Source organism: Aedes albopictus, chromosome 2 (assembly GCF_035046485.1).
Source record: "Aedes albopictus strain Foshan chromosome 2, AalbF5, whole genome shotgun sequence".
NCBI lineage: Eukaryota > Metazoa > Arthropoda > Insecta > Diptera > Culicidae > Aedes > Aedes albopictus.
Genome location: NC_085137.1, coordinates 5,571,317 through 5,589,053, shown reverse-complemented (window position 1 = coordinate 5,589,053; position 17,737 = coordinate 5,571,317). Strand labels below are relative to the sequence as shown.

The 17,737-nt window shown below is 38.7% G+C and overlaps 1 protein-coding gene across 1 annotated transcript in view; it reads left to right on the top strand.

Moving 5' to 3' along the window:
* Positions 1–11,333, top strand: part of LOC109404617 (eukaryotic translation initiation factor 4E-binding protein Mextli) — a 52,954-nt gene extending 41,621 nt beyond the window's left edge. Inside the window, exon 10 of the mRNA XM_062849042.1 lies at positions 9,627–11,333. Coding sequence (XP_062705026.1) covers positions 9,627–9,869 — 243 coding nt within the window. The 3' untranslated portion in view covers positions 9,870–11,333. The remainder of the gene's footprint in view (positions 1–9,626) is intronic.
* Positions 11,334–17,737: the final 6,404 nt, after the last annotated feature.

The window sequence follows — 17,737 nt, the reverse complement described above, 5'->3', positions numbered from 1 at the left end:
ACAGGCATGGCATATTACAATCACTATATTTACAGTCTGGCGAAAGGAAAATCCTGAAAACTGGCAACTGGAATATCTAACCGATAATACTGGCAACACTAGAAAAAAATATGCTTTCGAAAGCTGTGTGTTTCCTACTTTCAGTTCTGAGCACCCATGGTGGTACAGAGGGCCGAATTAAAAGATATTCATCCTGGGCGATTACCCGCCATCGTCTTGACCTATCCAGTTGACCAGGTCCACCAGGTGCGACTTTGTTTCACACATTTTGGCTCTGAGAGGGTTTTAACCATGTATCCGGTGAGGGATCACTTTGCAAAGGACTTTGAGAACCATACACAGTAACATGATGTTGCGCTAATTATCGCATACAGTCAGATCAACCTTTTCGGGTACCTTTCGGCATGAAATGTCGCGGTTTCCCATAAGTTGCAGATTAATTTATGCCAGTAGTTGTGCGGATACTATGGGGTCAACTTTGAGCATCTCAGCTGATATGCGATCGACCTCTAGGGCCCTGTTCAATTTCATGCTAGGTACGAATGGCTGTTTCTATCTCTTGCACTGATAAAGCATCGGTGTAGACACGGGTAATGCGTCGAACCATTGGCGGTTCATGCTGAGGTGTTGATGGCGTGGCCGACACTTGAAAAAGGTTTCCAAAATGCTCGAACCAGCGTTTCAACTGGTCAGCCGAATCGGTCTGTAACTGTCCAGACGTGTCTTTCACGGGCATCGTAGCATTCATCCTGGTCCCACTAAGGTGATGTGAGACGTCGTAGGCGGATGTCGCCTGTGTTTGCGGTTTTCTCGCCTTCGTCGGCTAAGGAGTCTGGCCACGCTCTTTTACGCCAACAGGAACGTTTCATTTCCTTGTAGAGAGCTGATTAGCGCGGACGGGCTACGGCTTTGGCTCCTCGTGTTTTCGCGCGCTCTATCCTCCAAGTGTCATCTGTGATCCACTGCTTTCTCTGGATGCGTAACTCACTCAAATTATTCTCGCCGGTAGCGATGGAGGCGTTCTTGATGGCGCTACAATGATCTTCTACGATTCCACCTTCCGGGATATTTGCAGCGCGGTTCTCTAGCTCCTCGAACTGGCGCCAAATTTCTCCTCTTGTTGATGGATCCTAACAATGTGCCGTCGGATCTGTTACAGTTGATGTTCGTCGATTAGAAGACTCATTGTTGCGCTCATCAAAAAGGTTCTATTTTCGGCTGATGCAGATGTGGTAGATTTGAATTTCTGTGACACCATCACGGGAACCATACCACATGTCATTGTTGCCACAAAACTCTGCAAACAAGATCTCCGTTCTCGTTCATTTCTCCGAGACGATGACGTTCCATGACGTGGTCTTAGTCCGAGTTGTCGGAACCAACCTTCGCATTGAAGTCGCCTATGAGGATCTGTAACTACAGACACTTACAGGGCTGCTCCATAGCCACAATGGCTTCCAAATTACTCCCGGGACAAGCCCAGTAGCATGAGATCCCTCGAGCTGGGTCTCATGGTCGGCATACTACTCGGTAATCATAGGGGCTTCAAGAACAACGTATGAAAACATTCAGAAGATACACATTTGTAAACATTTATTGGAACTCTAGTGTGGCGTGTGGGTTGGAAATTGCAAGTGTTGCGTGTGGCGAGACTATTGTTTGATGATATTCACTTCCGCTGCCGCAGACTACCGCTTCGTTGCTTTGGCCCACACGGCTGCTCCTGCACTACGGTGGGGTCGGAAACCGGGACAGCTCGGGATCATCGATGCAATGTAGAATGACAGTTCAGGCCGGTACTCTGCTGAAGGGAATTAGCGTTGCTGGTGAGGTTGTTGGGCATCAGGTGTCTTCTTTCTTTGACAAAATCAGCACGGTTCAGGACGAGACCGGAACGACCGTGCCGAGAAGGTTCCTCCTTTGCGGTTAAGCTCTGTATCATGAGGGAATTGTTTTGCAGTAGTGGACAATGGCGGATCATTAGATGTTAGGCTTGGAAGGCATCTTTACACAAATGCAGGGCTGTTACAACAGTCGCGGATTTCGCGGTTTTCGCGAAAATCGCGATTATCGCGGATTTGTCGCGGATTTATGTGCCACGACGCGGATTTCGCGAATCCTTGAAATTTGGTCGCGGTTTTCGCGGATTTGTCTGATTTAAGTAGCGCGTTTTGCGGATGCCTATCTGTATGGCAGTTGTAATTTCCTTTACAACAATTTTTAATTTCTCTTAAACTTATTCCATCGAAGCTTCTGTCAAACGTCTGCTTTTGCAGCTTCATAGTAGTTTATGCTTTAAGAAAGTCGCAAATTTATGCAAATTTCTCTAACAATTCAAAAGTTTTTTAAATTGAACGACAGCAGAATGTTTGTGAAGCAAAGGTCATGCAATTTTGTTGAATCGATCTTATATCTTCGTAAGAAAAGCCATATGAAAAGATTAAGGACAAGGTATTTGGAGTACATAGCTCAAAATTTGTAGAGCACCGTTTTTTAGAACCGTTGAACGGATTTGGATGAAAATGCATCACGCTAATTGTTCAGTGGTTGTCAACAGCGTGATGCATTTAAATCCAAATCCGTTCAACGGTTCTAAAAAACGGTGCTCTAGAAATTTTGAGCAATGTACTCCAAATACCTTGTCCTTAATGGTGTCTCTACAATTTCTCTAGATTCTGATGGTATTTCCCAAATTGGTTAAAATTCTCTGCTGAGATATCGCAACTTTGATTTCAGTTTTTGTCCTATACCTATAGGCTTATATCCAGGATTGAGATCTTTCAATTCGGTTCTCTGTTCCACTATGGGTGATCAGAACTAATTCCAATTTTGAAAACAGGGACGAGCAGATTTAATTATAAATGCCTCATTTCAGTTCATGTCAGTTTATAGAATATTCATAGTTTAATTTTTTAAATTGAATAATAGTAGAAGCTTTTCTCATATTTAGTTTTCAAACTATTCGCATAAATTCCTTATTTCCGTGTCTTTCTATACAACTTTATATGAGGGTTATATAATACACAAACATAAACTATTTCATGCAATTCAGTATCATAATTTCTATTTTATATAAATCATTTCGGTATCATAATGGCCAACTTTTCCGCACTGGTTCATTATGCAACTGAAATGACTTGCATAATGAAAAATAGTCGCATAAAAAGTTGTATGTAACTGAGCATGATTGACCGCCCGCGGTTGCTCCTCTGTTATTGCAAGGATATCTACATTTACACAAAGAACCAACAGATTAAGCTTGGGATTAGCCTTCTCCTGGTATCCCAATACTTTTCCATAAGCAATACCAGCGCCGGCCGCGTCCGAATGCAGGTCAATTAAGGAAAGGGAAGGAAGTGATGACGTGATTCTTGCTTAGGCCAATAAGCGAGGAATTCTCTGCGTTACTACGAGAAATCACTAGGAGTTTGGATATTGGAAGGAAAGATGTGTGAGGGGATTTGTCTTGGTAAACAAATTGATACAATCACCGGACGGATTCTAGAACGATGCATTCGATTGCTCGAAACACGTTTGAGTGGATACATACCAAAGGTCCAGCTGTCCCTAGCTTTTCTATCCCTCGCTCCATTTAACGCCTCCCGGCTAAGTACTGGCAGTTATCACACACGTAACAGAAGTGGAAGAACTCCGTAAACTCCGTGATAAGTCTTGAAGGAAAGGACCGCATTGTTAAACTCAGGAAACTTCCATAGATCCCGCCAGTTGGTTTTCTCCTGTGACACTTCTGACCTCTTGATCTCCAAACAGGTTACCGAATCCATAATCCGCAAGACAATTTTCAGGCCTCTAGTTACTTCACCTTTCTCGTCGTATTTTCCTGTTCGTAATTCAATGTAGGAACTTCAGAAATTCCTGCTTCACAAGGATTTCATAAAAAAAAAATATTGAGATAAAATATGACAGCACCCAACGCAGAAAAATGCGTCCGCCCGGTGCAAATGCTTGCTTCGTTTTTTTTCATAAAAAGTTGTATGTAACTCGTTGCAAAACTCGATTTTTCCAGCACTCTTCGTATTAATCGTGCTGAAAAAAAAACAACTTTTTACAACTTGTTACATAAATTACTATTCATTCCAAGATTCAGCATTAGATATTTGTTTCCAAAACTTTTATTTTTTGAATGTTGGAAGAATCTAATCAAAAAATTATTTCTAAAACTCACTTTTCATTTTTTTTTCACTTCGATAAGCGTACCTCCTCTCCTCTCCTCTCCTTGGCGTAACGTCCTCACTGGGACAAAGCCTGCTTCTCAGCTTAGTGTTCAATGAGCACTTCCACAGTTTTTAACTGAGAGCTTCCTCTGCCAGTGACCATTTTGCATGTGTATATCGTGTGGCAGGCACGAATATACTCTATGCCCAAGGAAGTCAAAGAAATTTCCTTTACGAAAAGATCCTGGACCGACCGGGAATTGAACCCATCACCCTCAGCATGGTCATGCTGAATACCCGTGCGTTTACCGCCTCGGCTATATGGGCCCTAAGCGTACCTAGTAGTTGATAAAATAGGAAAACTCTGATGGTCTGCTTCAAAGGTTATCAGAACTTTAAAATTATATTTTCTCCTGTGACTAAAATAGCTCGGCTCACAATCCCTTTTTGTAGGAAATAGTTCTTCTTGTCCAGCATCGTCGTTATTTATATCTGTTTAACCAGGTTTAAAAAAAGTTGCCCTTATTCAAACTACGAAGTATTTCTTAAGAATAAGATCACTTGAATACAAAGATGGCCGCCTTGCAGTTTACTTGAATCTGCCTCACAAAATGAAATTAGTCTGAAAATGAAACTCGTCGATTGTACATATTATTTTTCTTATAACTTGGACTAATGAAACCAAATCATTGTGCTTCCTGTTTCTGGAGCAAAGGATGGTTGTTCCTTGGCCCTGAGCCATTCAGCGGGATCTGCTTCGATTTCTGCTGCTCTGTAAAATGCAACTGAGCGAAGTTATGGTCACTCGAAACCGGAATGTACGTTCCCCTAAAAGCCAATCCAAGCTACTCTTCATGATAAACCCCTAGAAAATCCAAACTATTTGGACTCAACATCTACACAGATCTAATAACTGGACACTGCCCCTGCAGATACTATCTACAAAAGATCGAAGTAATCCTAATTGTCGCTTCTGTGACGAGGAGACAGAAACATCAGAACATATCCTCTGTTATTGTAGTGCACTCACCTATCGTAGGTTCAAGGCTCTTGTCAAACCCTTCTTAGGGCTTGCATTCATATGAGTCTTATTCCTCAAGGACGTGGTTGGCTTTATAAAGCTTAAGGTCTTGAGTTCAATAGATACTAAGGTATCTAAGCAACAAACATTTTTTTATTATTATTATAGAGGTTTTAAAACGCAACAAACATGTTACTGAGATGTTTCACAGAAAAATGGTTTATCACAAAATACTTTTAAAATCTTGTATCGGGTCCAGAGATAGCTGTTCCTGAACCTTCGGGAAACTCAATACGTTTTAGGTAATAACACAAACAAAGGTTGACGGAAAATGTGGCCCTAATGAAATATTGTTGAAAACTTCATAGGATCTATGAAACTATTCTTAGGAACATGTCATTATTCAGTACAAAATCTGGTCCAATATGAAATTTGAATATTAAAATTTTATGTTCGTGTCGCGGATTTGTTTCTCGAGTCGCGGATTTTATTTCCGAAGTCGCGAATTTCGCGGATGACATTTTGGAAATTTTGTAACAGCCCTGCAAATGGATATGAGATCCTGAACAGAGGCTTTTACCGGTCTGTACACATAACAACTTCTACCCAATCTTGCAAAATTGCTCATTGGTACTCAACTCAAATCCAATTCCTTTATGGCACCTGCTAACTTAGAACTCTTTGGTCGAACTCTTATGTCTCCCTTTAGCAACGTCTTACAGTTTTTACAGAGCGGTGAGTTCTCGCTAGGTGTGATCTGTTGCTACAGTTGATATTATAAAAATCCTTCAAAAACCCCATTTGAATAAAACTTAAGTGACATGTTGATGTATATCGCACTTCCATACATATAACAGAAATCCATTTCATGGCACCAGAAATCGTATCGTTTATCTAAGTTTTGATGTTTGAGCCTCAAACTTTTAAGAAAAATCCGATATTTTGAATTTGGAGAAACCATTTTTACCACCCATTTTTGGAGTCCAGGCATTTTCCCCATGCCAAATATACCTATATTTCATGGTTTTAGAGCCTAATACTCCATTAAACAGACGTCATCTTGAATTTGGAGTCGCCATCTTGAATATTCTGGTCGCCATTTTTGGACTCCGGACATCTTCCCCATACCCAATATGTCCATATTGCATGTTTTTAGGGCCTAAAACTGCAATAAACAGCCGCCATCTTGAATATGGAGTCGCCATGTTGGCTTTTACACCGCCATCTTGGTTATTCTTGTCGCCATTTTTGGAATCCAGACATCTACTCTATACCAATTATACCCTACCCATATTGCATGGTTTTAGGGCGTAAAACTCCATGAAACAGACGCCATCTTGAATTTGGAGCCGACATTTTGAATTTCATACCGCCATCTTGGAAATTGTGGTCGTTATTTTTGAACTCCGGACATCTTCCCCATATCAAATATACCCATATTGCATTATTTTAAGGCCTAAAACTTCATTAAACAGCCGCCATCTCGGATTTTAGAAAGCCGTCTTCTAATTTCTGGTCGTCATTTTTGGACTCCGGACATCTTCCCTGTACAAAATATACCCATATTGCATGGTTTTAGGGCCTTAATCTCCATTAAACAGACGCCACATTGAATTTTGAGCCGCCATCTTGGATATTCCGGTCGCCATTTTTGTACTTCGGGCCCCTATACCAAACATACCCATATTGCATGGTATGCCTAAAACACCATTAAACAGCCGCCATCTTGAAGTTGGAGCCGACATTTTGGATTTTAGACATTTTGGATTTTAGACGTTTTTTGCAAGATTCTGGGCTTTATAGTCAGATCTAATTCTGTTTTTACCCTAGTGTTAGTTCATTTTTGGTTGTTCTGTATTTGTGTCATAATTGCACTAAGGGCCAGAATCGCAATCTAGCGGAACAAAATTAATTACTCCAAAACGAAGCATTTCCGACACATGGTGTCTTCGACAAAGTTGCTTGATATCAGCTGGGGCATTTATTGATAAGAACGTAGTAGTTCGCAACTCGTCCGCATAGGTGGCGCCACCATCTAACATCTTTGTTTTACGTCCTAGAGTCTTGGCGTCTTCGGCAAAGTTGTTCATTTTGGCAAAATAAACAACTCTTTTTCAGACGTCAAAATTCCACAGCCTACTGTTTTCGAGTTATTTCAAAAATAAAATACATTCAATGAAAAAACAGTTTTTTAAGCTTATTTTGACATTTTTACTAGAAATCATGTGAGTTTTTTCCTAATGTAAATATGTCAAACCAAACACATTCTTTGGAAATATATTCAATATTATCATTAAAAATTTAAAATAAAAATATAAATTCGAAAAAATAGTGTGAATTTCAAGCCTTAATATCTCACAAAGCGCAAAAAATCGCAACTTCAAATTTTCAGCAAATACGAGGCAATACTAGGTGAACATACTGTCAAAAATTAGGAGAGGTATTTTTTGGTGTTTTTGAGATAATAGCTTTTTAGTAACACCATAAATATAAGTAGTGCCAGCGTGTAACTTTTTACTGTTACACGTTAGAGAGTTTATGTCTTCGAGAAAGTTGTTCATTTTGACTAAATAAACAACTGTTTCTTAGACGTCAAAATTCCACGGCCTACTGTTTTTGAATTCGGAGCCGCCATCTTGAATTTTGGGCCGACGTCATGGAATTTCTGGTCTCCAGTGGTGAAATCCGCACAAAATTCTTCAACCCTGCTATAGGTTACATAAATCGCCGCAGTTTGATGTATCGCATGATGGGGCTTGGTTCAGTTTCATATACGGCCAGTTCCGGACCGGTGCTGGTCCGGCTCACTGAAATGGCCATAACTCCGGAACGCCTTAACCGATCCTAACCATTTTTAATAGCAAACAATGCGGTAAAATTCTAGTTCGATTCGAGCTATAATCCAAAAAATCGGTCAATGGGAAGTGCCTTAAAAGTGAGTGACCTTTTTTTGTACACAGACATCATCTCAATTCGTCGAACTGAGTTGATTGGTATATGTGACATGGCTCTCCGAGCCCTGCTATCGAAAATTTGTTGAGAGCGGTCATAAATATAATTTTCTCTAGTTTCATGATGAAACCTCTAAATTTGATGCATATTTGCATCCTAAATATGAATAGTGAAACATAAAACAATTTCATAGAACTTGAATGTCTTGAACTTCATTATATGACATGCATTGTAGCAAACTTTATTATATTCGACAACCGAAAAAAAGGGCTTCTTGTAAAGTTGTGGAGGATCATGGATATTGGAGGACCATATCTGCAAACGTAGATTGCATGGTGATTGCGGTGGATTCTGTAGACCTCACCTCAGAAAGATTTTCATGTAACATTCCGGAGGACCATCGATAACAATGACCGATAACCGCTAACGTATATTGCATAGTGATTGCGGTAGATTCTGTTGTCTTTGAAAGTAATGAACTATAGAACATTTTGCGTACCTTACAATGTCGGAAAACTTCTGAAAGATACTCTCGTAACATTTCGGACTAGCATGGATAACAATGACCGATAATCACCAACGTAGATGGCATGGTTAATGCGGTAGATTCTGTAAACCTTGAGAGTCTCGGACACTTTGCATACCTTACAATGTCGTACAACCTCAAAAAATTTTCTCGTAACATTTCGGAGTAGCATGGTAGCAATGATCGATAATCATCGACGTAGATGGCATGGAGATTGCGGTAAATTATGTAGACCTTGAAAGTCCCTAGAAAATACTTCTCGGTCAATTACAAATCAACTCGGAACATAAGGGTCAAAAGCCGCAAAGTTCTATTGAATTGGAGCTGCGGTGGATCCTGTTGACCTGTTGATGTAAGTCGTAACTCCAGGATAGTTTGGATATCCTAGAATATCCAAACAAACCGAAAACAGCTGCCCGCTTATGTCTTGCGGCTCTAAGAGTATTCTGCAAAATTGTCTCATGAATTGATTGCATTGGTTACATTCAGATGCTTACAGAGCATATTGCTTAAATTCCATAACGTATTGGAGGCCTTGGGGTGATCTAGGTTTATTGGACTTGATCACCAATGTAAATCGGACATCAAAGATCTCCGTACCCTATTTTTCAATGAATACATCTACTATATACTACAAATTATATGAAACTATATAAAAAAAAACATTGTTTCGTTTCTTATTTTATAATTTTAATAATCGGTTTTCTAATTGGGCATGAATTATTTTATTTTGTATAGCAGGCTATTAACACTATGTACAAATTTTGTTTCATATAGCATAAGGTTTCATTCTAACATTGCACCTGTGAATGTTATACATTAAACCGCATAGTCTGATCCATAACCTCACGCTCACATGTAAGTACTGTTGATTACAAACGCTTCGAAACCTCAGCTTCCCCTGTAAGCCCACCCTTTTAAGAAATACAAACTATTCCATCAATTTGAACAGGATATCAGTGACGAAAAGAACCGCTTCAATGGTGATAGCTTTTTGGAAATCAAGTACCAATCGGAAGGTTCCACCGCTAGCAGCAACCAAACGACCGAGTCCGCGGATGTGACCGCGGAACAACAGCAAGGAGGAGATACTGCCAGCAATGGAGATGCCTCGACGACAACGACGAGCGCGTCAGCAGATCCGGCAACTGATGGAACATCCTCGCAGCAACAACAACAGGATGGGCGGAAATGAACGGGAGCGGCTTGTTGATCTCTGATGTGCTGATAACAGAATTACATATACACAATAATTATTCTATTTATGTACTACTGCTAAAACTATAGTTACGTCTAACTTTTGATACGACTATTTTTTGTAACAGTAGCCATTAGTTGTTAGTATGTAGTTTATGAGGAAGGGACACAAGCAAGCTAAAGATCCTAACTAACATTCTTGGTTTTATCGAGGTTTTAAGACAGTTTTGAAACCTTATTCAGGTCATTACGACTGTAATAGAACCCAAGATTGGGACATTTTAGCATTCAAACTAAAAGCTAACGTTCGTATAATCGACCCATGCTAAAGGAGGAACTTCTTTTCATGTAGAAAAAAAAAATATCAATTGCTATTATTTAGCGAGCCGAAACGGTAACCTTTGAGCTGGTACCAATCATTAGGTAAACCCCTTCCAGAAAACTGAGATTAACCCAACTCGAAACGTACGGAGCACTGGAAGTGTAATCTTTTTCTTGAAATGGAAAAAGAAATTCGACCACAGTGAGATCATATTTAACTTACATATATTACTAAAAGAAAATCAATCTCTCTTAGGATTAACTCACTTCATCTAACAAAGGAAAACACTCACCAAATACTCTCATTTTGAGTCAATCTGTGGAGTTCCATATCATCACTCGGAATGTATACACCCCAACCCTAAGCAATGCGCTGCTGTGTATTAACAACAACCCGTCTAGTCTACAAAAACAAAAAGCAAAGCAAAACAACTGCACCACGCAAATCTCCCAAACCGATGCCAATCGGACGTATTTAAAAGATTTCATTCAGTTTTGTTGAAGAGTCATCTCCGTAACCCTCTTCGTAACCCAGAATTTATTTCGCGCTGTTGATTTGTATTTGATAATTATTGTTTCTTTTTTTTTAACAATTTATATTTGTTTTATTTATGCACGATTATGTCGAGATACCATGTTATTTATTTTGTTCTTTATTTATTAAACTATTTATGAAACCTCCGAGAAGAGCAGCTTCGAATGGAACAAACTTTGTTGAGATTCCCAGGCATTATCCCAGATGAAATCAAATCAAGCAAAAGAACAATCGTTACTATTGAACCGTACTGAACTGAGTATAAGCGCATGTTACGTTTTCCAGAATGTGTTTAACACGATTACCTTCTTGTTGTACAGTCCTAGAGCAAAGAGAGAAAACATGCATGTTAAGCCTATGTCTCTAAGTTTACTAACACGCCAAACAATTTAGCAAAATTAAACAAAAAAAGGAAATCAGATATTACCCAAACCCCCATTATTATCCGTTCAACTTATACACATATTCTAACACAGTAAAACAATGGAAAAGTAAAAAAAAATATTAAAATTAAAGAAAATAAACACCCATTTTGGAACTTAACAAGGTGAAACTTTCATCGCGAAGATGTGTTGAGTATAAGAATAAAATTTATTTTTTCAAATATTACGTGCTGAATTTTGTCGAAAGAAACTCTCCTTGAATTGCGATGATCACGTCGACCACGTCATAGCAAGGCTATAGCGCTAACAGATTATAGACTCAGGTGAACGCCCAAGAAATAGAACTATTTAGCTGAATAACAGTTTCTTAGGCTAAAGTTTTCTTTAAGAGTGATTTGTTCTACTCTTGTACAGCAAAAAAGTTTGTTGGGCGTATTCCACATTGCCGTGTGCTGCATAGTTGTCCCATGTTAACATGGGACAACTATGTGCTGAAACTAACATTACATCGAGATGCTGAGATGAGGAAAGTGTAAATCATATCAATTTGCCATTCATCATTATATCAGACGACTTGTGGATTAAAGCTTATGTATAGAACTGGATACACTGGTACCCTATACGGGATGAATGACCCATAAAAGGTTAAAATCCCTGGTAATAAACAAACAATAACAACTTGTACCCTATAGGGCACTGCACTGTTTTGATTTTGTATGGGATTTTGACGTTTCTTGGCCTTGTTGTTTACATAATTTCTGTGAGAGTGAAAGAAAAGGAGAGAATTTCTTGCAGTGCCCTATACAACGGCGTAGCCAGCTTATTCTTTTTTCTTGCTCACTCTTATAAACAACCACGAGAAAGAAAGGGATGGAGAGAGTGGCCATTCGCCCCTGGTTCCATCCCGCTCTTTCTCATGTTTGTTTAGGAGAGTAAGCAAGAAAAAAGAATAAGCTGGCTGGTATGCAATGACTACGGGAGCTGATTTTGTGAGGGAAATCATTTTTTCTTCCAGTTTTTAATCAAAATGTATAGGTTTCACAGCTGTATTCATCATATTATATTAGGATCTACTAGTAGAAAATAAATGTATGCCGATTTAGATCGCAACAGGCTGAATACCGCACTATGGCCAAAATTCCGGATTGGCCAAAACTGAAGCTTCTACCCTACCTAAACTCGAAGTGGTTAACTTCTTCAGGGGTGTTACGAGAAGGGTGGAAAAAAATTCGCGCCGCATCCGCGCGAGACAAATTTGAATCCGCGCCAAATCCGCGCGATTCTGGAATCTAATTCGCCCCAAATCCGCGAGAGTGTGAAGATAAATTTGTGTTGAATGAACTAGTTGAGTGCTTGATGAAGAACGAACTTTCGATTTTTAAATCAACGCAACTCATCTCGATTATTGTAAGCTTTCTGCTTGAAATTGAAGACATTTCTGCAAAACTCCCGATTTTTTTGCTAAAAACATCCCTCAAATATATTTTCACCAATTTTTCATAAAAATTCGTTAGACAAAATCTCAGGAGAAACATGCCCAGAACTAGGTACTGGATTCGTGGGATAAATATTTAAAAAAAACTGGAGAAATTTAAAAGGGAACTGAAATAAATAAATATATTTCTGTAAAAACTTTGAAATAAACAGAACGTGGAGACTTTCTTTAAGTATTTCTGAATATTTTTGGAGACAGTACCCGAATACAAAATTTTAAGAAGAATTTTTAAAACCAGTTAGAGAATTTGAATTTAAGAGTATCCTCATAAAGATTTCTTATAAGATCACTTCGATTTTTTTGAGTAATGCCTTAGCAAATCTTGAATGAATCTCCAGTGAGGAATTTTCTCAGGAGAACACCTGGAAAACATCCTTTACAATGAGTAATCACTGGGAAAATCCTAGAAGGACAATGTCGAAAATTTGAAAAGTTTACTTGCTGGAGTTTCTCTAACAATTCCTGCAGTAATATATCCAGGAATGCCTGCAGAGATTCCCCAGAAATTTTCGCTAAAGTTTTCAGTAACAATTCTTGCAATGATTTATATGTCTTTTTCAAAAGTTTTCTCTAGGAATCCCCTCAACTGATTTTTCCCGAAATAAACTAGGTAATTATCTAGAAATCTCTTTTAAAAATATATAGGGAATCGCGCCACTTGGGCGGTGGCTTCTATTTCCGTCTGTTTTCCGCTATAACTCAGTCAAATTTGAACAAGTACAAACCTGTTAACTCCATCTAAAACCCTAAAACCACGCCGTGTAAGGTAGTCTATGGTGCCGTCTTCAGATTGAACATACTCGCCGCCGAGTAGTTGGGACCCTCGTGGTTCAGTGCTGGCTAAAGTGTCTCGAACCAAAGTGGCGAATCCTTGTCGCTTTGACTCGTTAGTGCTGGCCTTTCTGTTCTGCTGATTTGCAAATCGCAAATCCTGATTCCGGAATCGATTCGAAATCTACTGTTTGACGTTTCCTAATGTAAATAAACATAACTGAGTAGGGTTCCCAGATGTTCTTCATTTTCTGAGAGGTGAAAAAAAAGATCACCATCTTTAGGGTTACCAAAAACTACTTCGCATGCTGGTTTTTATTTGAAAATGTGGTGAATTTCTCGCTTTTTGAAAATTTGTAAGAAAATCAGGAGAGCATATAAAAAAAATCCGAAGGCGGCAATCATCATCAAAAACAATTGCCTTTCGAAGAAAAATACAAAAAAATTGGGGTTAGGTCAGACGGGAATGGTCTATTGACACAATTTTTGGAATGCGGTGAGATAGGTATAGTATAGTATAAAAACTAAAAAAAAGTATAGTATCTACCCGTGTACAACTTTTCAAGCCAACTGATTCAAAATTGACTGAGTTATAGTGGAAAACACACGAATATAGAAGCCACCGCCCAAGTGGCGCGATACCCTTGCAGGTGACTTTTAAAATTGTACCGGTAATTCGGGCAGATTTTTTTTTGGAACTAGTCTTTCGGCTTCTGATGAATAGAATTCGTGGGAACAAATTTGATTTTTTTTTTGAGAAACTTGTGTTCTTTGACAGTTGAATTTAGATACATAACATACCCGTAATGGAAATATTGGAGGAACTGTTACACAACTTCTTCAGAGAAATAGTTTGAAGAACTGATGAAAGTCGTAAAAAAAACAAAATGAAAACTTGCTCTAAATTCTTCACTAGCACACAGAGCCTTCTCAAGCACATTCGTCCGCTCCAAAATCCGCCCAAAGAAAAACGAGAAAACAGAAAGTTCCGCTTGCTTTGTGTTTTTTTTTTGTTCGAACTAAACAATAAGACCACCGGTCCTATTTCATACAAAATATCCAAGTTTGACGATATGGTACTCGGTTTTTAGTGAGCTGATTTGACTGAAATATTGGCACCCGACATGAATTTACGGGAAATTTGAATTGTATTGAATTGATTGAGTTCTGTTCACTACGTCCAAAGTTACAGATATACGATACGACAAAATAATAACACCAGACTTTTATGATGGTTATTTGTGGTCAATTCAATAAAAATGTCCCCAAGTTTAAATAGCATCCTTAATTATAGTACATACTAGTATATCAATCATCGAACATCAGATACTCTGATATATCCTTTGGTAAAGGCAACCTGAAAGTGGTCCTATTGTTTTGTCGTTTCGTATATCTGTAACTTTGGAAGTAGTGAGCAGAACTCAATCAATTCAATACATTTCAAATTTCCCGTAAATTCATGTCGGTTGCCAAAATTTCAGCCAAATCCCCTCACTAAAAACCGAGTACCATATCGTCAAACTTGACCACATTGTATAAAAAAAAATGACAGGTAGTCGTATTGTGTTGTAAGACAATGTATATATAAATGCAATGGCATACGTAGGACCACGTATAACTCGTGAACGAAACGTCCGATTCATCGGCTTTGTGACTTGGACTTGAAACGTTAAAAAACGCAGTTTGCCGGAGACAGCTAGTTTAACAAATTTTTGAAATATATCGACTACCTACTACTATATCCAAACCTGGCAATTTAAACTGACACATTTCATAATTTAATTATCAAGTGTCGATAATCTTTCAATTATATCGCTATACACACTATAAAAATCAATTCCGCGCCAAATCCGCGCGAGGGCCAAATTCCATGGGTAAATCCGCGAAAATCGCGAAATTCGCGAAATCCGCGCTGTTGTAACAACCCTGCTTCTTACAAGGTTATGGGCCCAGTGGTTAGAAAAAGTTGGTATAAAAAAAAGTTGGTTAAACTACACTCAGCGAAGTAAACTACCGAAATTCATCAAAATGCCTTATAAAATTTAGCCATAACTGCAAAGTATGAATGCCATAAAAATACCTAATGAAAATTGAACATGCTTATTATGACCTAATTACATAAGATAAACTTATGAAAAGAGCAGAAAAATCACAAAATGATGCAGACTGGAATCGACCCATGAACGTCGAGATCACTGAGCTCGTGCCCAACCCACGCGGCTATCGACGCTTGAGAATATCGTCTAAATGTGTATAAAAGCCAAACAGTGAGTTGATTCTGCGTCATAAACCGACCTTATGAAATTTGATTCTATAACACAAGCTCGAATGTCACTAGCCCGAATACCACAAGCCCGAATCGAAATTCATCTATCAGTATCTTGGTAATAATAGAATACGGAAGAACAGCGTATGTTCCAAAGAAGGAAAAACCTCTGCCGGATTAGTAAATTGATTATGACGCTAATGATAGTGATAATACGATTTGCGTCAATAAACCTTGGAAGAATAGCCGATAACTTAAAGAAGGAAATTGTTAATCAGTTTTCCCCAAAATACCTTATGCTACCAATCGGGCTAGTGATATTCGGGCTAGAGTTACATTCGGGCTTGTGGCATTCGAGCTAGTGTTACAAAACCATGAAATTCAATCTAGTCGTTATGAATTGTTTAAAGGCCATTTCATAAGTTAGACCTTATGATAATCTTAGTTTTATTTGCCTGAGTGTAAAGAAAGATTGATCCAGTGGTTAACTGGTTGTGAAGGTGAAGCAGTATATCAGTGGTTAACTAAACAACGAGGAAAACGAGCACAGTTGAACGCCATTAGACAGAAGGACAAGGGACAGATCACTCTTTCAATGTGCATTTCATTTGCATTTAATGTATAAAATGCATTTTAATGTTTTTTGCAATTTCTCATCGTAATAGGCTGTTTTACCTCACACAAATCTGACAGGAAAAGGCCTACTTTCCCACACCTAATTGACAGTGCTGTAATGATTCATTACAGCACTGATTTGCTTTGCGTAATGAACCATTACAGCACTGTTTTCAGTTTTGGTCAACTTGTTGATGCTTTCTGGACGCAGTTTTGAAAAATTGTGACAACTGCACAGTATAACCTATTATGATCAGATTTTCTTAAACATTGGCTATGAACATCGGTGTGCAGTTTGATGAAAAAGTTTTGTTGAAAACTATCTTTAAGGGTAATTTATGAAATTGCAAAAAACGTTGTACGCAACTCGGTGCAGAACTCGATTTTTCCAGCACTCGTCGTAATTATCCAACTCGGCAAGCCTCGTTGGATAAATGTACGGCTCGTGCTGTAAAAATCGTCATTCTGCACCTTGTTGCGTAAACTACTATTTCCATCTACTTAGCATTGGAAAATACGCGTATACGCGAATGTCAAACCAAAAGTGTTTAAAAATCGTTGTGATGAATGCTATATTTATAAATTCAGAAATTAAGGACTGTATCGTTGATTATGAGTACACCTTAAAATTGCTGTATTTCAAAATGTTTTATGTATTTTGTAAATTAAATTTAATTACATTGTTCATTGACCATCAGAAAAGCCCATAACATGATTGTATATTTAATTTTTCGTGGATCTTGCCACCTCGCACTTTCTTCTTGGCGTGCTTCATAAAGTTTTGGACATCCGTTCCGATGATGGTTTTGCATACGTTGACCCAGTTTTTCTTGAATTTTGTGACGTCCTCTGCTCCTCTATCCTTTTTCCGTAGTTTCCCTTTCATCAAAGTTAACTATTTCTCAATGGGCCTTATTTACGGGCAATTTAGAGGATTCATTGCCTTTTCCACAAATTGAACATTGTTTACTTCATACCTGTCAAAGGTGTCACGCGCATAGTGGCAGGATGCCAAATCCGGTCAAAGTAATGTAGGACCTTTGTGCTTTCAGATGAGTGGCAGAATATGTTTCTGGAGACATTCCTTCCGGTATATTTCGACGTTCATACCTGGGACGATGAAGAAAGGTGACGATTTCATACCACATTGACAAATTGTTTGCCTAACCAACACATTTTCCCATTTTTTTCGCAAAAAAATCGATTTCTCCTAATTCGTAACATCCGTGCCATGCTTAACAGTGAAAATCTGTGCCCCTGGAAGTACCTTGTAGTCCAATTTGACATACGTTTCATCATCCATGAATATGCACATGCAATTTTTGCTCAAAACATCGTCGTACAGCTTCCAAGCCTGAGTTTTCACATAATCCGCCAGAATTTGACTGCGTTTTGGACATTTCTGTTTTGGGTAGGTCTTCGGGGAATTACGCTCCTTCGCGCGTTGAACCATACCAACAGTCGTTTCACACTTTTTTGC